Genomic DNA, 21,053 nt, shown 5'->3' on the forward strand with positions numbered 1-21,053 from the left:
TTAAATGCATTTGCAATTTTCTGATTTCCACTTAGGGCATTTTGAATTTGCTGATTTCCATTTAGGGCATTCGGAATTACTTCATTTCCATTAAGAGGATTTGTATTTAGCAGATTTCCATTTAATGCATTTTGAATTGCCTGATTCCCATTTACTGCATTTTGAGTTGCCTGATTTCCATTTAATGAATTTGGTATTGGCTGATTCCCGCTTAGTGTGTTTGATATCGGTTGATTACCATTCATCATATTTTGAGTCATTTGGTTATTCAACATGCTCAGTATTGCTTGGTTTTGCGTTAAAATGGCCGGAGGAATTTGATTTTCATTGAACATTCTTAAAGATGAACTGTTCGAAAGCATGGACATTGGTTGAGATGCAATGATCATATTTAACGGATTCACATTTTCTTGTCTTGGAACTTTAGGATTTCCATTTTGAAAATTTTGCACCTGCTGGTTTCCATTTATTGCACCATTTTGATTCGGTGGATTTCCATTCTGAGTGCTCTGAATTCTCTGATTTCCATTTCCTGAATCAGGTAGAGGTATTGCATTATTTCTCGTGTTCATATTTTGTTGATTAGAGTTCCCTGAAAAGCCTCTCAACTGTTGATATTCATTAATGGCAGAAGAAAGATCTTGCTGATTAATGTTCATCATATTACTTAACATCCGCAGATCTCCGTTTGAAACTGTGCTTATTGTCTGCTGATTACTGTTCATCATGGAATTTGGTGATTGCTGGTTTCCATTGATTACGGTGCTTGGTATCTGTTGATTTCCATTTACCATTGCATTTGAAACTTGCTGATTTTCATTCATAACTGCATTTAGTGTTTGGGGATTTTCATTGACCATATAGTTTAAAAGCTGCATGTTTTCGTTAGTAAAAGTCGTCCGGTCCTGTGGAGTTGCACTTGTAGCTGTATTTGATAGTTGTTGACTTTCATTTGTTACACTCCCTAGTAATTGTTGATTGCCATTCATTATCTCCAATCCTTGTCGATTAATGTTCATTATGGTATCTTGTACTTGTTGCAAACGGTTTCTATCTGTCGCTAGAATCGGAAGTTGCTGATTTAAATTTTCCATTAGCCCTTGAATTTGCTGATTTGCACTGGAAATTCTATCGAGGAATCCAATATTTTCACTCAACGTCCTTGTTTGTGGTTGTTGATTACTATTGTACACGTTGCTTTGACCATTTTGATTTCTGTTCACCAACCTACTGTAATCTTGTTCATTTGCATTTGCTTGAGTATTTTGTGCTTCTTGATTCCTGTTAGCAACTGAATTTGTAAATTGCTGAACGCCACTTACTACGTTATCTCTACTTTGTGGATTGTTGTTCGTTATTGTATTTGAACTTCTTTGATTTGCATTCATCACAGAGTCAACTCTTTGTGTGTTTACCGATGTTTGATCGGATATTTGTTGATTTGTGTTTGTTGACAAATTTGGTGTTTGAAGTTGTCTATTTGTCGGTATACTTTCCACTTGTTGATTTGCACTCATGATATTCCTCCGAATTTGTTGATTTCCGTTTGATAAGATGCTTTGTCGATTTCCCACTGCAAATACATTTGGTATTTCCTGATTTACGTTTACTGTCTCCAAATTGTTCATATTTCTCATATTTACAGCTTGTAAATTCTGATTTACTGAAGGATTTGTAATCATGTTTCTGTTTGATTCCCTGTTTTGATTCTGTTGATTTTCATCTAACACGCTACCCAAACTTTGTTGATTTGCATTTAGTATGTAGTTTAAAACATTCCCACCGGAGTCAATAGATCTCAATTGATCGTTTACATTTACAACTGTGTTAGGTATTTGCGAGTTTCCAGCCATAATTGCATTCTGTACTAATTGATTTTGGGTTGCTATTGGATTCAGTATTTGCTGGTTTCTGCTCAGTGGCGTATTTGCAGTTTGTATATTACCGTTCGTGCTTGGTTGAAATCGGTCAAGAATATTCTGAGTTTGTTGATTTCTATTTCCGCCAGCTGTTGGGAGTTGCTGATTAGCGTTTACCAGCATATTTGGGTTTCTTTGGTTTCCGCTCATGATCAAGTTTGGTATTTGTATATTACTGTTCATCAAGTTATTTGGGACTTGCTGATTTCCATTCATAGACATAACTGGTAGTTGCTGGTTTCCATTTATGATGTTTGGTGTTATTTGATTTCCATTTAATACCGAGTTTGGAACTGGTAGATTTCCGCCTGTTGACATATTTGGAATCTGCTGGTTCTCATTACGAGGAACATTTGAAATTTTGGAATTTTCGTTGGCGGGTAAACTTGAAGCTTGTTGATTTTTGTTCAAAAACATATTTGAAAACTGTTGGTTTTCATTAACTATTCTATTTGGAATTTGTAGATTGCCTCGTCCTAAATTATTTGAAATTCGACCGTTATTATTACTCACAATATTAGGTGTTTGCTGAACTCCGTTTACAACCATGTGTATTGTTTGCCGATTACCGTTGATTATATTATTTGACAACTGTTGGTTTTCATTTAAAACCCTATTTGATTGTTGCTGATTTCCGTTGGTCAAAATGTTCGAATTTGGCTGATTCCCGTTTGTAACTACACTCGCGATTTGCTGATTAATATTTAAACTTGTTGTAGACAATTGTCCATTATCGTTTATTATGGCACCTGGAGCTTGTTGATTCCAGTTCATTATGATGCTTGGAATATATTGATTTCTATTTATTGCGTTATTAGGAATTTGCTGATTTCCATTTACTGCTACCTGATTACCAGGCAATATTGCTTGTTGATTCCTGTCTGTTGTGATGATTGCCATGGGTTGATTTTCCTTCATTGCAATACTTGGTGTTAATTGGTTTCCATTCACAATATTAGTCGACATTGACTGATTTCTATTCATCATGAAATTTGGTAACGGTTGATTTTCATTTGTCGTAGCAGTTGATGTTGGCTGATTTCCGTTCACCATGGAATTTTGTAATGGTTGATTTCCGTTCGTCATGGTATTCTGTAATGGCTGATTTTTATTCATCATACTATTTTGTGTTTGTTGATTTCCATTCATAATGGTATTTTGTAACCTTTGATTTCCATTCACATTATTTTGCGTTGGTGGATTTCCGTTTACCATGGTAGTTGATGTCGGTTGCATCATAGTATTTTGTAAAGGCTGATTTCTATTTATCATGGTATTTTGAATTGGGTGATTCACGTTCATCATATTACTTTGAAACACCTGATTTCCATTCATCACAATACTTTGTAATGGCTTATTTACATTCATCATTGTATTTTGTAATGCCTGATTGCCATTCATCATAGTATTTTGAAGAAATTTATTTTCAGTTACCATATTATTTAGTGCTGGCTGATTCCCATTCATCCCATAGTTTTGTATTGGTTGATTTCCATTCATCATAGTATTTTGTAACGGCTGATTTCCATTCATAATTGTATTTTGCAATGCCCGATTTCCATTCATCATGGTATTTTGAAAGGGTTGATTTCCAGTTATCATATTGCTTTGTGTTGGCTGAATCCCATTCATCACAGAATTTTGTAATGGTTGATTTCCATTCATCACAGTATTTTGTAATGGCTGATTTCCATTCATGTTATTTTGTAAAAGCTGATTTTCGCTCATCATAGCATTTTGGAATGGCTGATTTCCGTTCATCATGTTATTTTGGAACGGCTGATTTCCATTCATCATGTTATTTTGGAGTGGCTGATTTCCATTCATGATGCTATTTTGTAACTGTGGATGGGGACTGTTGATGGTGACGGTTGATGGTGGCATATGTCCATTTATGACATTATTTGGTACTCGCTGATTTCCATTCATCACAGCATTTGGCATTGGCCGATTGACATTCATCATGGCATTTTGTAATGCCGTATTTCCATTCATAACATTACTTTGTGTCGGTTGATTTCCGTTCACATTTGTACCAAAATTTTGTTGATTGTCACTTGTCATTATATTGGGATTTTGCTGCATGCTGTTTAATATTGTGTCTGGTAGCTGTTGAACCCCATTCGTTACGTTCCTTATAATATTTTGGTTTCCATTCATGGTTCCTGAAGCTGAGGTAGAAGGAATTTGCCATATGTTTGCATTTTGCTGCGGTTGAATCACATTAGTGTTTAGAGAGTTTTGGACATTTTCATTAATATTTGCGCTGCCGTGATTGGAGTTGATAACATGGTTGATGATATTTGGATTCAAATTAGAAAGTGTCTGCTGATTCAAACTTACCGAACTTGGCTGGTTTTCTGATTGCAGGTTTGCGGCTTGACTTGAAGTGATAATTGGCTGATTTTGAGAAATTACAATGAGAGATGGCATATTATTTGCAGGTATGTGAGATGGAAGAAATCCTTTCATAATCGGCAAATTTTGATTGGCTGATGGTGGAAGCGTTCCTTTCACCATTGGCAAATTTTGATTGGCCGATGTTTGTGATGCCATTGTTTGATTTTGTGCTTTGGAGAGTGCTTGATGCCACACAGAAAGCGGTGGGAGTTCTTTGTTCCACACAAGTGTAGAAGGAATGCTGGTCGCTCCACAATTAACTTCACAGTTTGGGCCATGGTTAGAGTCCACTATGGTGTCTGAAATGTAAGGACGGTTCTGGCTTGCTAGAACAAACTCTGGACCACTGCGTTTTATAGATTGTGCTGGTGACTTAGGCGCATTCCAATTAAGTGCGGCATCGTTTTTCCAGTCTCCCGGCCCTTTTGAAGAATGTTCTTGGCATCTAATTGTTCGTTTGATGATGTCGGATGCTTTTTCTGCAATCATTATCGTCGGAATGAGAACATTTCCGGATGGAATTATAGGCATTATAGATGCATCTACTACACGCAGGTCTTTCACTGATTTTACCCTACAAAAAATTATAGGTTGCTATAAAGACGTGATTTTTATAACATTATGTTATGTAAAAAAAGTGTTCAAAGTAAAAGAAAAATTTACAACGTTAAACTGCACAATTTTGAATAGAACTACAGGCTCGTGTTTTGCAGTTAAAATGAACCTCTTTTTCTTTGCAAAGAAGTGAGCTCATAAATAAAGCGATGTCCAATAACAAAACCAAAGCTTTTGTAGGATGTCTTTACAGCCGTAAGCTCATTTCTTTGCATTGAAAAAGGGGTTCATTGTAGCCCCAAAACACGAGTGTGCAGTTCCCTGTGAAACCGCGCAATTTAGCGTCGTAATTTTATCTCAAACTTTTCAGCAGAGCATAAAGACTCAAAAGTGGTTTAAAATATTTTCACTTACATCATGTTTTTAACGATAGATTTCTTTTGACGTTTTTAAGAGTGCAGTCTCAATATGCAATAAAACAAAGTAATGGAAGTGACCATACAGTTTTTTGTCATCAAACGAAATGTGACTGACCCTTAAATATGCAAACACACTATTGGAGTTTTAAACTGGGCTATATGTACGTTTTTGAGGTCTCTATCCGTGGTAACAGGGGCTCTTTTAGAAGAGACTTTTTTTTAATGTTCTTTGCAATACATAAAAATAAAAATATATAATATATATTTTTTATCTCCAAGCATAAAAAAACCATACTACTCCTTAGAAAATTATATTTTGATGTTCATTTTCATGTCTTTTCGAATTTCCGTTAAAAACTTCGGAAATAGGGAAACGAAATCCGATAAAAAGTGATTTCTATCTTAAAACTAAATTTGTTTTTCATGAAGTAGCTATGAACTTAAATATACTATTTTATACCTTTCTTTTTTCGCTCGACAATTTAAAAAGTATTCATGCACATCAAGTGGACTGTTGTTTTCTAGTATAAAGTAGACCGGGACACGTTTATGCGTGGGGTACGTTTACGTAGTGCACTTTTTTCAAAACGAGTTATAACTGGTGAGCTTGGAGATAAAAAAAATATATAGTCATAACATATTGATTCTGCTCCCTAGCAAATATCATCATAAGTTTTTGAGCATCAGTCGAGCTTCATTCTAGCATGATGAAAGAAAAATCTGTTTTCCACCAAGTCGAGTAAATTTTGAGTTGAAGTTTTTGAAGCTTATTGTGAATAAATGATATTTCCTTAAGAAAGAACACACACAAAAAAAAAAAAAAAAAAAAAAAAAGCAGACTTTTATCCTTGTTTTGTGAATTGTATTTGTATGAACTGAAATGTTATTAAATTTTTTTTTGCACGTTGAAAATGAATCCAAACTTGGCGACGGGGCAAGTTTGCGCGTTGACGTCGGAGCACCTTTACGCACGTTCTTACGGTGTCTTACTTCTTAACGTGCCCTGACGCTTTTTTCGCTCCGAACTGTCTCAAAACCTTTTAGTATTTTCAGGCAAATTAATTTTGAAAATCAACATTTAATTTTTAATTGAGTTACAAATTCGTATCTTATAGCTTACAATCATATAGTACTGTCTTAATGCCCGTTCAGTTTTTACTTTATACACTATTCAGTCTGTAATAATTTTTTTTTTTCTAACGGTAGTAAGACATTATGTTCAGAACACTAATAAAACCACGTTAGGTGTCAATATGAATATATACGTATGTGTACCCCGTGTCCGGGGCAAGTTTACGCAACCGACTTGGACTCAAAAGTAATTTTTTTAATGGTTAAAAACACAAACTGAGCAATAACTGAGTATACCAATTTTGACTCCATTAACTGCTTCATAAAACCGCAATGTCTAAAATTTCCTAAGTTAAAACATAAAATTTAGAAAATTCATTGAAAGAAATCCGCGTCAACGTGCCGCGCTTTACCCTACCTACTTGTTTTATGACTGTTTCTCCTCGAGTATTTTATTAATTTTTCGCAGATTTTTATAATACGAGGGCAAATCAAAAAGTCTTTGTGCCTATTATTTATTTGCCAAAAAAAAAAGATACCTACAGGTATTTACAAATATACGTAGTAAACTATGCCACTTATACTATTTCTCCACATAGTCACTACACCGTTTCAGACATTTGTCCCATCGCGGGACTAAGTTAGAGATCCCCCTGTGGCAGAACTCTTCCGGTTGCCCGTGGAACCATGCACCGTCGGATCGCGTTCTTGACTTCTTGGTCACATGTGAATCTCTGTCCTGCCAGACACTTCTTCAGTGGAATAATCACTAGGACAAGGTCTGAACTGTAGGTGCATTTCCCTGTGAATTGCTATGGGTTTTTGTCCCTTGCTCCGTTAAAAACGAATAACACTTGGCTGCTCATAAGCTGTGGACGTCTGAAAAACAACTGTTATCTTAAATGACTAATAGCAGCTCCGCTCTTCAGAGCAAAAAGCAGATACGGCTGGTACGGTTCAAGGAACTGTCACTGTTGGGAATGTATATGTTTGCTTTGTAATCACAGCCGTATTTTGGCTAAAAAAAATTGGCGCAAACACTTTTTGATTTGCCCTCGTAGTTTCCAGCAAATTTTTTAACTCACATCAATAACTCAATTTATTTAATGATTTTGAAGCTTATGTTAAACCAGAGCTTACAAAGCTGTCAAGTTACCTTAACTGAGGATCCACAACGACGCTGGGATCATACACGTTCCCCATCTTCGCCGTTCCAACTGGGTTTGACTGCGTTACTACGACAGACTTTACTTGGCACCATAAGTAGGAATCTTCGTCATGGGCATATTTTTCACAACCTGGATAGGTAGTTTCAAAAGGTCTGGAGCCAACTTTCCTCATAGCCGGCGTGTTGCTTATCCTCATACACGTTTTCAGTCCTGTTACATAAAGAATAGAATAAGTTAGAATAACATCCCAACTTGTTGTTATTTTGATAAAAATTAATTTATAGCTTAAAACTGTAACAGTTAATGTTTTTTTTTTTAATTAAGAAAATGAACGTCAAATATCAAAAATAAATGTAATAAATAAATTTTTAAATTTTTTTAAAATAGTTAACACTAGAGCTACAGCTGTTTTCGTAAACGTAGAAGTACTGCGGGGGTCATTATGACAATCTGAGAAGAAATCTGCATAGTTCCCTGTATACTGTTAAATATTTGTAAAACTTAGTTAGAAATAAATATATTTATATTAAATTCAGTTTATTTTAAGGATATTTACATTTCAATTATGTATAATGGAGTATTAAAAAGAGTTTAAAATGCCTTTAAAATAACCAGCGCTGTTCTAGTTGCATTTGAGAAATTAGCGACTAATGCTCCCTTCTATGTACATAAACATTATGAATGCTTCAAACTCATGCAATGATACGTTTCCAAGAGCCATTTTTGAATTTCTTCTCTGTTTCAATATAAGTAGATTTCTTTTTTTTTTCTCAAGGGGGTCAAAATGACACCTTCCCACTCTTCTAAGTATAACCCAATAGTTCAGGTTAAAAACAAATACATTTTTCTTGACAACTTTATATTATTAAGCAGCACGATGATTTAGGAAAAGTCAAGGAAGGATGAAGCGTTTTACGAAAATAGTGAGAAGCAGTTAACTAAAAAAGTGTGCTTGGGGTCAAAATGACCCGCAATTCTAGTGTTAAACGTGAAAATAGTAAAACAAAAATATCAACAAATAATAAACTAGCGAAGTTAAGTTCCCCTATGAGTAACAACTGAAAATCAGCATGGTTTAACCTTTTTTTGACTGTCACATACCTGCCAACTTTACTGGTTTTTCCAGGAGATTCTTGGATTTTTATCATTTCTCTGGATTGTGTATATGGTGTAGGGAACATTTGGTTGCACAGGAAGGATAATAAGAAATCCCTGTTTTTCCCCAAATGACAATTGAAAATCCGTCGTAATCATCCACTGGATCTTTTAAACATCTACTGGATTTTTTCCCAGTAGATGTTGGCAGGTATGCTGTCAACAAAAAGAATGAAATAATACCTTTGTTTTGTGCCGTTTAATGTACATGTGTGGCAGACTGGTTTTAGTAGTATTTAATTTATTTCCGTCGTAACATTAATAGTTAACCTGTCTGAAGTTCTACTGCCTCTCAGTTTTGTCGCACTCATCAGAAATTCTTTAAATGAATGAATTACCAATATATTTTTTTAATGCACAAAAATTGCTAATCCATTAAAACGTTGATAATTCATTCATTTAATTTTCAAGCACATGGGTATTTATTCGTTATAAATTCTTTAATCAAAAAATGCGCGTTGCATGAAATTTATTTCGTAAAAATATAGGTACGATACTTTTCGATGATGATGTTGTTTTTTCATTAACTTATGGAATAATTGGGGCAAATTAGAGCAAGATATAAATTTTATAAAATACTTACAATATATCTTTCATGACATTCAAATTTGAGGTAAAGAAAAATTGGGGATACAATTCTCCACAGTGAACTGTGCGTACGTAAGATGCAGTGTGATGTAAACACAGTTATAAAGTAACTAGCGGTACCCTCACAGCTTTGCCCGTAGTTAGAAAATTAAAGGTCAGTTGGTTCGCCTGTATATTTACAAATAATGGATGATGAATTTCTCGCCAATTTGCTATGTTCATTTGCTCGCCCATGTTCGCCCGTGGCTCGCCCATGTTCCACGTCATGATAATTTGGTAATTTACTCCGTCCACGCTATGATAATTTGCTCAGTAAAATGTTCTTAAAATTGGGATAGAAAAAGAACCAAATCGAATTTTCGAAAAATCGCTTCGAGATGCACACTAGGGTGGTTCAAAAAAACTTTTTTTCGGCTAAAGTCTAGGACACCCCCTATTTTTTCTAGACTGACTAATAGTATTGTGCTGTAAAGTTTTAGCTTCTTACTCAAATTTTAAGAGGGTGCCCCCTCGATTTAACATTAGCCGTACAATAGAAAATGCCACAAATAGAGAAATATTTAATTTCCTCAGCTGTTTTTTTGTAAATAATTATTTTATTGAAATGTATATGCATATTACTAGTGTATATTATAACATATAGCATTGTGTTTTCAGTTCAATGTATTTTTTTAACCCCCTTCCCATGCTTATGAAGTTTGGGGGAGGGGGTTGAGCACCGTCTTTCAGTTGAAATAGGAAGTTAAAATTTTTTCAGCATATGACTATCCACGAGTCAAAAAATATTGAGGGGTTTCCTGTTATGTACTAGAAACTTTTTTTGTTGCATGTGTTTTTTAACCACCCTAGTGCTACATGCTAAAAACCCCCATGCTACAAACTAATTTTGTAACAAATTTCATGAAAATCGGTTGAACGGTCTAGGTGCTAGGCGCGCCGCAGAGATCCAGACAGAGAGACTTTCAGTTTTATTATTAGTAGAGATTAAATGAAACGTAGAAGTTTTGAATGCATTTTTACCTAATTAATAATTGTACACTAGCAGATACTAATTGGCAACTCGCCATTGTTCTTAGAAAATATCACGTGTTCAGTATTAGCTGTTAGTTGATAGTTGCAGAACTTTTTAAACCACGTCTAATATTAAATAGTAACGTTACTACAGACAATCGGCTATCTTCAGTAATATATATCTTTTTTAAAATTTGTACAAAGAAATCTCCTCTCTTATAATTATGGCGGAACAAAACGTACCTTGCACAATATCTTCTATATCTTTTGGATCTTCGAAATAATTAGGATCAATAACAGGTGGGTCGTAAGGATCAGATGATTTAAGTGTTACAGTTCCTCTGCTTCTGGGTTGAAGCATGTGAACTACACAGGCATAAAATGGTTTGTCTCTGTAAGGGCCATACACTTGCTCATAAACCTAGAACGAAAAATACTCCTTCAGTTCTCTTCAAACATCACCTCATGTTATAAACCTATCATACCGTCATTATAGTTTTCCATATAAAAAATAAAAGATCGATGCAAGCAGCTATTACTCAATTTGAAGATATTTTCTTTGCCTCTCGAAGGCTCTATCGCTGTTATTACTTCTGTGAAAATGCTCGATAGTTGGTTTTTCAATGAATAAATAAATAAATACTTGATAGATATCAAAATAAATAAAATTTAAAATTTTGCTAACGATGGTTGATTGTTATAAAAAATATCCATCATGCGAACAGAAACATTCAGTAGCTATTTTCCAATTTCTATATCCGTAATAGCGACTTCATTTTTTTAGCTTTAACTAACTGATTGATACTTCGCAACACACATGTGGGTTTCAGATAATTGTGTTTTCTACCCTTATGAAATGTAATTAAAAACTAAAGTTGTGACAAAATAAAGACTTATTGAAGAGTGAAAAGGTCAAGTTTCTTGTGACATTTCTCACAAAGTTTGAAAAAGTTCTTTACTTCATATATTCCTGCTCTCTACATAAAGTAAATACTTAAAAACATATGAGCTTTTTAAGCCTTTTTTGAAAATAATTTGTTTGTGCATAAATTTGCATACTTAGATCGCTTTTTTTAAATTCCTTTAATAAGGTTTTCTGCTGTTTATTAACTGCAATGCTATCAAAGTCAATTAAAGTAGCTAAAGATTCAGTTGAAATAATGCTGTATTTATTTTATTAAAGTCACCCCTCATAGGGAATATTTAGTTTCCCTCATTATGTCATGCATGAGGAATGAGGTGCGGCTGTTGGTTTATTTGGCACTAGCGGTACCCGCATGGCTTTGCCCGTAGTAGAAAAATTAAGAGGTCATTTGGTTAGCTTGTATATTTACAAATAATGGATGATGAATTTCTGGCAAATTTGCTGTGTTCATTTGCTCGCCCATGTTACGGTTCCACGTTATGACAATTTGGTAATTTACTCATTCACGATATGATAATTTGCTCAGTAAAACGTTCTTAAAATTGAAATAGAAAAAAAACAAAATCCGATTTTCAAAAAATGGCTTCGAGGTGCTCCTCCCTATGCTACGAACGAATTATGTGCCAAATTTCATGAAAATCGGTCGAACGGTATAGGCGCTGTGCGCGTCACAGAGATCCAGCCATCCAGACAGAGGCCCAGACTTTCAGCTTTATTATTAGTAAAGATAAATGAAAATTTCAAATAAATATTAAATACAAGCTAAAAACAAGTGGTTTGATTCAGAAAGCATGTAATTTTTAAGAGAAAACTTTTGTTACTTCCCTCAGATCAGCCATGATTTGAAAAATTCAAAATTATGGTATACATTTGTATAATGGGGTCGTTTCAAAGTTTTAAAATTATTTTTTTCTGAAAGAGCATGCTTAAAAACAAAGGATCTGACCATTTTTTAAATTATTTGATTAAGTTTAATATTTTTAAGAAAATACTTTAATCAGTGCGCTTTCATTGTTTAACGCTTCTGCCGATGACATCACAAATGATGAAATGCCATTCACTGTTGCCATTCGGAAGAACACAATATTTAACTCGCATCTTTACTCACGTGTACTGGCAACGATATGGTTGATAGCAAGCGTAGACGCAATTTTTTATTCGCTTCTTGAATAGCATAACGTGGAAACGCAATTAAAAATGCGCCAAAGGACATCATTTGTGACGTCATCAAGACCACGCCTTATTTGAAAAATTGGACATTTTAAAAAATTAATTAAAAAATAACTGTTTTGAAAATGAAAGTAATTTCTGGGTCCGTGTTATTTTTTTTGCTTATTCTATCATTTTGTGTGTCTAAAAGTAGTACTTTTGACTGAAGGAAACAACCCCATTGAGAAGAAAAAAAGAACCCATAATGGAATTTGAACATCTATCAGAGCTGTTTCATAACACAGTACGGTCATTGAGGGAGTAAATTAAATACATCAAAATAGTTTCTCAAAATTTTATTCACTACCTTTTACAGGGAGTTAAAACGTTATACAAATGTTTTATAATGTACTACGTGTAATAATCCTCACATATATAATAGCAAAAATCACTGATAGAGTAAGGCATACATCAACAACAATGAAACTCGCGTGATGGCATGCGAGACGGCATTACTTCATTGTTGAAGCTCCAAAACTTCAGTAAGTTATTTATAATTTGGAACTCCAATAAGCTATAGCGGGCGCTGCAGCCACTGTCTAATGGCGGATGAAAAAGGTAAAACAAACAAATGCCGTAACTTATAATTTGCTTTGACGCTTAGTGAATGACAGTAGTTTTTCATTGTGTTTGTGGGAAGCTTTCTTTTCTATTCTTCTGAAATTACATTACACCATACTGTCTGAAGCCTGTAATTTACCCCAAAGATAACACATGGAATGGAATGTTTTACCCTTTTCTTTAGTATTGTTAATCACCGCAAGGTAGCGTATTCGAGCTCTAGAGTTGAGAATTCGATAATATTTTTTGGCAGTGTTTGACATGCAGGTAATTGTTTATTTTGTCAAGGCTGAACTGGATCCGGTAACTTAACTGTTTTACTGGTAAGACTAATTTTAGGAAAATGAAGAAACGAAAAAGAGGTCAACAATGAACGCTATCTACTGGAGTTTAGGGCTAATCCACCGGAGTTAGGGTTAAAATTCCAACTATCAAAATATCACCAAACAGACAATTGCTTCGTTCAAATGTAAAAAATTGATTTTCTTGTGAATTTAAATAATATTATGTAATTTCGTTTACAATTAATTTTAACTAATTCCTTACAGTTTTATGTTATGTTTCTTTTATAATATACAACCTAATTTTCATTTATTTTTCCACGACATTTGATGGAAGTGTCTTTTTTCACATAAGATTTCTGATTTGTTTGCTGTTGTAATACTTAAAATAACGTAAAAGGTATTACTTCAGGTTTGAGACCGAACTGCAACCTAGGCAGCAATGTAGAAAATTCCACAAAGTACAGTTGATGATTAGGAAAGTCAGTTTTTGGAACGATAGATTGACCATCTAGGAAAGCTACCATGGAAACAAATTCTGAAGAGGCGAGTGGTCCTACAGAAAATAAACATTAATTTTGTAAAATTAATACACAATAAAAACAAGTTCCGAACACACAAGGTTTTAAAATCGAGCATGCAATATTAAAGTTAGTGATTGTTTATTTTTCTGAAGTCCAGATTTATTGCAATTAAATGTCATTTCTACTGAAATTTCATTCTAAAATTTCATGCAATCATATTTCAAATAGACTTAGAACTTAGCGAAAATTTTCTATATTCCATTTTATTGTCGGAATATGTTACAGAATACAGATAATTAAAGAACAATTTTGAGATGATTTATCCATTAGTAGATAACATATTTTTTTCCTCATTTCGTTTATTTATTATTCTTTTTAAAATGTGATACATGTGAAATATAAATATTGTAGTACATATTCTGATATCCCACTGAGAGTTTACCATTATAGAGTAATTTTAATAAATTGTTATAAAGCTTCCTTCTACTACCCTGCACCGAGAGTTCCGTTGCTTTAAAAAAGAGATTGTTTATTTAAAAAAAAAAAAAACATTAGTACATTTCTTTCAAAAAGGCATTTTTCTCCTTTTTACTTGGAATGATAAGAATTAATAATAATACAAGCGGTGATTGGTGATAAAACTATGTTTATGTGCAATTGAATTAATGACGAAATAATAATAATAATAGTAAAGATTAAAGTGTAAAGACGTAGGATTATTTACGGGATAATAACATAAGCTTGTTGTCATGTGATTTCTTGTTTAATGTAAAATTTGAATATCATTTATACCTAATAATTTTAACTTTTAAGTTAGAAAAACTCTGATATTTTGTTTATGAAAATAAAGATATTAACCAAGGTTTTACCATTCATGTGTAGTCAAATAAAAAAGTCAGACAATATAAAAGGAGAGTTTTTTTGACGTCATTTTTTAAATAGAAATTACCTGTTCTGTTTTGAAGATATTGTGCAATATTAGATGGATTTGAAAGTTTTTGTCGTATTTCTGCGATATTTGGCTCAAGAAGAAAGTTCGCATTTGCACTGCAGTGATCTTGTAAGTTTTTTCCTACTGGTAGATCTGCTACGACAGGAATCTGAAAGTGAGAAAGAGAGAAATGCGATTACGTATTAATTAAATAACTTCTGAAATGATACTTCTTTTGAAACAATGAGTTTGAAATTTCGATATAAAACAGAAGTAATGAGATGGAATGCAAATCTTTCACCGAATCGCGAGTTGCATGTGAACAATGTTTTATTTTCTCTGACTTTTCAAGCACAAACGTATTTTCAGTAAGTTACCGCCTTATAGCCAGGGCTAAGGCAGAAATACATGAAATACACCGCCAGCTCAGTCAATTCCTGCCGAGACTGCAGTTTCGTGCTTATTGGCACTCATCAGCCCGACTTAGGAAGTGGTTGAGCTGGAGGTGGAAAACCTCTTAAGGAAGCCAAGAGTGCCAAACTGAATATACCATGCCTTGCCTTCAATCTTCGAGTTGAACTGAACCATTTTTCGGTCCCTCGTCCCTCGTCTGGTCAGTGCTAATTCTGTATTAGCTACCAGTTTGTTTGACACTCTTGGCTTCCTCAAGAGGTTTTCCACCTCCAGCTCAGCCACTTCCTAAGCCGGGCTGATGAGTGCTAATAAGCACGAAACTGCAGTCCTCGGCTGGAATTGACTGAGCTGGCGGTGTATTTCATGTAGAAATAAACGTATTTATTCATTTCTCGTTTAGCTCGTCTAAGATGTTTGCGAAACAGATTAAGCATACGCATTTGTGATGTACATGCATATGAACAGGCCCGACAAGGGGACATGTCAGCTTAGTAGTAAACTAGGGACCCGTTCCTTGAGGGGGCCCGGCATGGAAACAGAGACGGACCATTCCACGGAAAACGGTCATTTTGCCCCGCACGTGACGCTTCATTGTATTTCATTAAAAATAATACTTTAAAATATTAATGAACAAACTTTTCTGCTTAACCAATCAGAAACTTACGTGTGATATCTTAAGCAAAAAATTTTGTCATTACCCTTTAAAATTATTCCTTTTTAATGAAATATATGAACCGCGTCACGCGCGGGACAAAGGGTTGACTTTTCCGTGGAATGGCCCAGTAGAGCTAATTTGAAAAGGTTTATGGTGGAAGAGGGTTCAACGACCAAATTGACATGGGGCCTGCCTCGACTTGAAAATAAGGAAATGAACTAAAAAATAAACGCCCAATAATGAAAAATAGAATTATTTTCAGTTTACCATCTTATATTGAACAAAAAAATTCATAATTTGAAAAATTGACATTAAAAGGTGGATTATTTTCTTTATTGTATAATGGCAGGTTTAACAGCGATAGCTTTAGAACTGTTCACAACTATAATTTTCAAATTTATGTCTCTTTTAAGGAAAATAAACGTAATTTGTTTATTTATTGTGAAGCTTTAGGTAAAGCTGGTTATTGGTATCTCGAGGCTACCATAGAGATCAATGACACGCTTTTTGCTTTGCTTGATAGATTTCGCTTTCCCCCTCAAAGGAAGAACTGTCTTTCGAGTGAAAATGAATCTTATTCAAGAGAAAAATCAGTGAAATGTAATAAATAAGGGATGCTAATGAAAGTAGCGAAGTTATAAATGTATTGCCAAGATTTATAAGTTCAGGAGAAGATGAATGAGCTGAATTTATTATCACTCTGATGGATATAACAGATTAAAATGGGTAAATAAAAAAATGAAGTAAGTCTTATAGAGAAAAGATCACGCAGTACTTGAGAAGCATACTTTGTCATTAACAATCAGCAGTTATTAACACCGTCTTGGGTATATTCTACTATTTCTTACGCTTTTCTTTATCATCGTATATAATGATTATTTTGCTAACATATTATTATTGATTGGTTTTAAAAAGGGGCGATCAGATCCAAGTAAAAGAGCTTAGTTCTGTTAAAAACAGTTATCTGTGTAAATTTCTTTTGGCTTTGAAAACACAAATTCTTTTCTTCTCTTTTCCACATAATAATTCTAAGGAAGATATAATGTCCGGTTTCTTGTTCATAAATGTTTCTTTCGATGAAAGAAAAGCCAAAAAAAAAAAAAAAAAAAAACTGCAAAGAGAGGTTTTGCACAGGCTCAAATGCTACATCATTCTCTCGCGAAGGAAAGAAAAGGGATCACGTGACACGCGTCCTGTTCATTCTCCTAGATAAAGATACAGTTAATTAAAATTTACAAAAAATAAAGGATAAAAGTCCCTTGGATCCTCAAATTGCTTTTTTTTTCTAGTTTTTAATCATTATCTCTGCTTGTTAAAGTCTCAGCACGGAATTCACAACCTTTCGTAAAAAGATAGTATAAAGACGTAGATATGTAGATAGACAGGTAAATAAATAAAAACAGATAAATACATTTGTTTATATTCTCAGTTCTTGACAACTAGTTTCTCAACTCTCGTCTTTTGATTCGTGGCGAAAAACATTTTTTTAACTGTTCAGTCTTATAACTTAAAACGCTTTAACATTTACCAGTAGACGAAAGTATTTTGTATTTTTAGTATTCAAAAAAAAAAAAAAAAAAAAAAAAAGAGTCTCATGCGGTTTTTTTTTTATTATTATTTTTGGAGCTAAATCATTTCTTTTTTTTCAAGAGATGCAAATGATTAATTTTGTTGAGCTTTTCATTAAAAAATTAAAAAGAAAGACATTGGGAAAATCTTTTCCACCTGAATCAAGAGGCAACATGTATGAACTTATTTTTTAAAAATATATTAATCATATTAATTAATGTTTCTACTATTATAAATTTTCTACAAATATAAAAAGAATAAGTTAATACTTTCAGGGGAAAATGGCTTCTAATTTCAGAAAAGGAGCTACTAATGCAATTGTTACAACTAAGCTGCTAGTGACTACAAAATTTCCCAATTTTGCTTGTTTTGAAATGCAGATAGTAAAGTCAACAGTTTCATCTAAAACTGAGATGGCCAAAATTAAGCTTTTGATAACTTTGAGGTTTGATAATTTTTCGCAGTTTCGTTTAAGTTCACCATTTTTTTCCCAGCCAATTATTTAAGCAATTATGCCAGTTGGCGGAAAAGAAAAAAAATGTTCAAACGAATCTACTGTGCTTCAAAGAGTTAACGCAAACTTGAATTCTCTGTTGATGCTTGAAATTATGAAAAGATTTTCTAGACTTCACTGTTATTTTCGTCAAAACTTCAACACCAAGACATTACTTACTTTATGTCGTTCTAAATCTTTTCGAGGACCGATTCCAGACATCATGAGTAGCTGGGCAGTGTTTGTTGTTCCAGCTGATAGGATGATCTCTTTCCTCGTCCTGACTTCATACGTCCGGCCTTGATAGTCGAACTGAATGCCTATTGCTTTGCGTTTTCTGATAATAACCTGAAATTCACAACTACAAGGATGTTGGTCAAGAAGAAGACAAATTGCTTTCTACCATTTCGAAATGCATTATGTTAGATTTTTGAAAAACATTAACATTGACACGATGTCGGATTTTGATCTCTTATAACTAGAGCAAATAAAATGTCTTCATTGAAGTTGGAATCATTCTTTGAATGTTAAACTAGAGATCAACACTAGAGATCAACTATGATGTCTTGAAGATAATTAGGGGTTGGTTGGGGTAAGTGGGACCCCATTTGAGTGTAGTTCGTTTTTGAAACATTATACAAAAGTTTTGAAACAAAAAAATTTAAAATTATTGTCTTATTTTATCTCGGACATCATTAATAAACAAAAGTTCCTCATTATTTTCTAAAATAATACTTTAGCTATTCTTAACGATAATGTTTGTTAAAAAACGGATTGGTGTCCCACTTAGCCCATAGAAAGGGGTAAGTGGATCACCCTTTTTCATTTGAATTTAAATGAAGCATATTTAAAAATGAGGTAAGGGGATCTTACGTGATAAATAATGTAAATTTTTAGTGTGAATTATTTTTTTGTAAATGCATCTATTTATGAGATATATACTGTCTTTTAAATCTGTATCAGGGAAAACTTAAAAAAAAAAAAAAAAAAAAAACAATTTCATTTGTAAGATTTATTGAAAGTCTATAGGTAGATATTTTACTTTTACAATAAAGGCGTGTTTAATGAACGTAATACAATTGAATAATATCAATTTGAGTAAATTTACCAAAACTATAAGGTGAAAAAGAAATTGGAAACACTAAATGACTGCGTCTATGTAAAGTTAGCTAAGAAAAAACCATTATTACTCCATTATCAGTAATTATTCCAACATCATCTGAACCATGCCAATAAAAAGTGTCACTGTTTATATTCGTTCTTGGAAATTCAACAGCATTTTTTAATTTGTATTATCAACTTCCAACATTAGACCTACTTTATGGTTTACTTTGATGTAAGCTTAATAAATACATAATCACTAGCTTTAGCAGTTTTTGTAGATGAACAATCAAATTCCCACTAGGTTACATACATACCTAGGTTATCATAGTAGTCCTGTATTTCACTAATACAAACATTTAATCAGAGTTGCTTTTAATTTTTAAATCCCCATTATTATAGGGGGACCCACTTACCCCATAGTGAGGGGACCCACATACCCCTTATAGCAAAAATTTACGGGGTAAGTGAGACACCCTCCTCCTAAACACTTATTAGTAATATTTTATGCAAAAATTCTAGTTGCTGTATGAACTTTGAACTTTAAGTTAAACTACACGTGAAAAAATAACTATCATAAAACATTATAAAAACTAACCTGGAAACACTTTTTTGAAAAATAATGCTTGAATTCGAAAACAAAAAAAAAAAAAAAAATTTTTTTTTTGACTAATTGCTATGACTTAGAAAAAAATGTCCTCGAAGCCCAAGTATATGCAAAAACCAATCACTGTGATGCCGTTTAACATGATCAGTACAAAAAAAAAAAAAAAAAAAAAAAAAAAAAAAAGAAAGAAAGAAAACTTTATCCAAAAAAATGTTTTAGGGGGGTGACCACTTACCCCAACCAACCCTAAATGAATCATTAATATATGAAGAAGAAAGATTTCTTTATAAGGAAACATACTTTGATGTTGACTGCCCTCTTTTAAAAGCATAGGTTTAGTCCGAGATATTACCGCATTTGTTCGCTTGCAATTTGTTCTGACACTGATAAATTCCTTAGAAATTAAATTTAAAATTGGTTCTAATTTCATAAGCCTTTTCCTTCGTCCCACCAAGTTTTTATAATATCCCGAAAAACCATAATTTTAAATCAATTGATCACAACAACTTTAAAAAAAACTAGAGAAAACTTCTCTTGTTTAGTTAAAAATTGTCCAAATCATATGTTTTAGTAACAGATGAAAGAAATAAAGTAAAACTTGAAAATAAAAGTTTTTGAAGGAATACGAACAGCAAATCAGACACCAAGCTCTAAATCAAATGCAGATGAACTAATGTCAGTGAGAAATGGTTTAAAATATTGGAACATTCACTAATTAATTAATAAAAAGGAAATTACTTTTAGCACTCAATTTAAATAACATATAGGAAGTTTAAAACTATTAGTTGAACATAATTCCAATCTGCCTGAAAGCAATTACTCACTAAATTGCTATAATAATTATAATAAAATGGCAAAAACAACGGGAGGATAAAATAACACTTCATTCGCTAATGTAGTTTAATTCGACTACCAGAAAATATGATTTAATTTCGAAATGGCTGAACTGGTGTGATCCATAGCAAAGTCACGAAACAAGGTGTATTGGTTTGTTTTTGTAAAAGACTTTTTTCCTCAAACGTTCAAGTTTAGTAAATAAAACTAAATGAGCATTTCTGTACAAAGCAATTTATTTACTGAACAACTCTTTTTCTTTGTAAATAGTTCCATTCCTGAGTAATGGAACAGTCTGAGACTTAATAATTTTTATGTTCAAGACAGTGCGATATTTTTTATACAATTTATTATTCATAACAGAAAATTACATATTTCGAAGTGTATATGATTGAAAATATTACCTTTCGAACCATGGCATTGGGTAGGATATCCAAATTTGTCCGATTTTCCGCGGGGACAAGATAAGCCTTCGCAGCGCTGCAGCGTTGACCTGCTCTCAAAGTTGACTGCTGATTGTAGAAGCCTGTATTGTGAAGGGAACGACATTCATTAGCTAATACTCCAGTTTTGATTTTTTCCATCAAAACAGAGCTACAGCAACGCTTGACAAAGACTGGTCGTCAGGTCACTGTGGCTCAAAGATTTTCAGTACTGAAATT

The 21,053-nt window shown here is 33.3% G+C and overlaps 1 protein-coding gene across 1 annotated transcript in view; it reads right to left on the reverse strand.

Annotated features, from left to right (window-relative positions):
• The window catches only part of LOC129219649 (glucose dehydrogenase [FAD, quinone]-like), an 86,184-nt gene that overhangs the window by 49,927 nt on the left and 15,204 nt on the right, over positions 1-21,053 (reverse strand). Inside the window, exons 5-9 of the mRNA XM_054853923.1 lie at positions 20,796-20,917; positions 18,030-18,197; positions 14,737-14,887; positions 10,531-10,653; positions 7,521-7,743 (exon numbers count right to left, since the gene is read on the reverse strand). Of these exons, the coding sequence (XP_054709898.1) occupies positions 7,521-7,743; positions 10,531-10,653; positions 14,737-14,887; positions 18,030-18,197; positions 20,796-20,917 (787 nt within the window). The remainder of the gene's footprint in view (positions 1-7,520; positions 7,744-10,530; positions 10,654-14,736; positions 14,888-18,029; positions 18,198-20,795; positions 20,918-21,053) is intronic.

Source organism: Uloborus diversus, chromosome 1 (genome assembly GCF_026930045.1).
Source record: "Uloborus diversus isolate 005 chromosome 1, Udiv.v.3.1, whole genome shotgun sequence".
In the NCBI taxonomy this organism is placed as follows: domain Eukaryota; kingdom Metazoa; phylum Arthropoda; class Arachnida; order Araneae; family Uloboridae; genus Uloborus; species Uloborus diversus.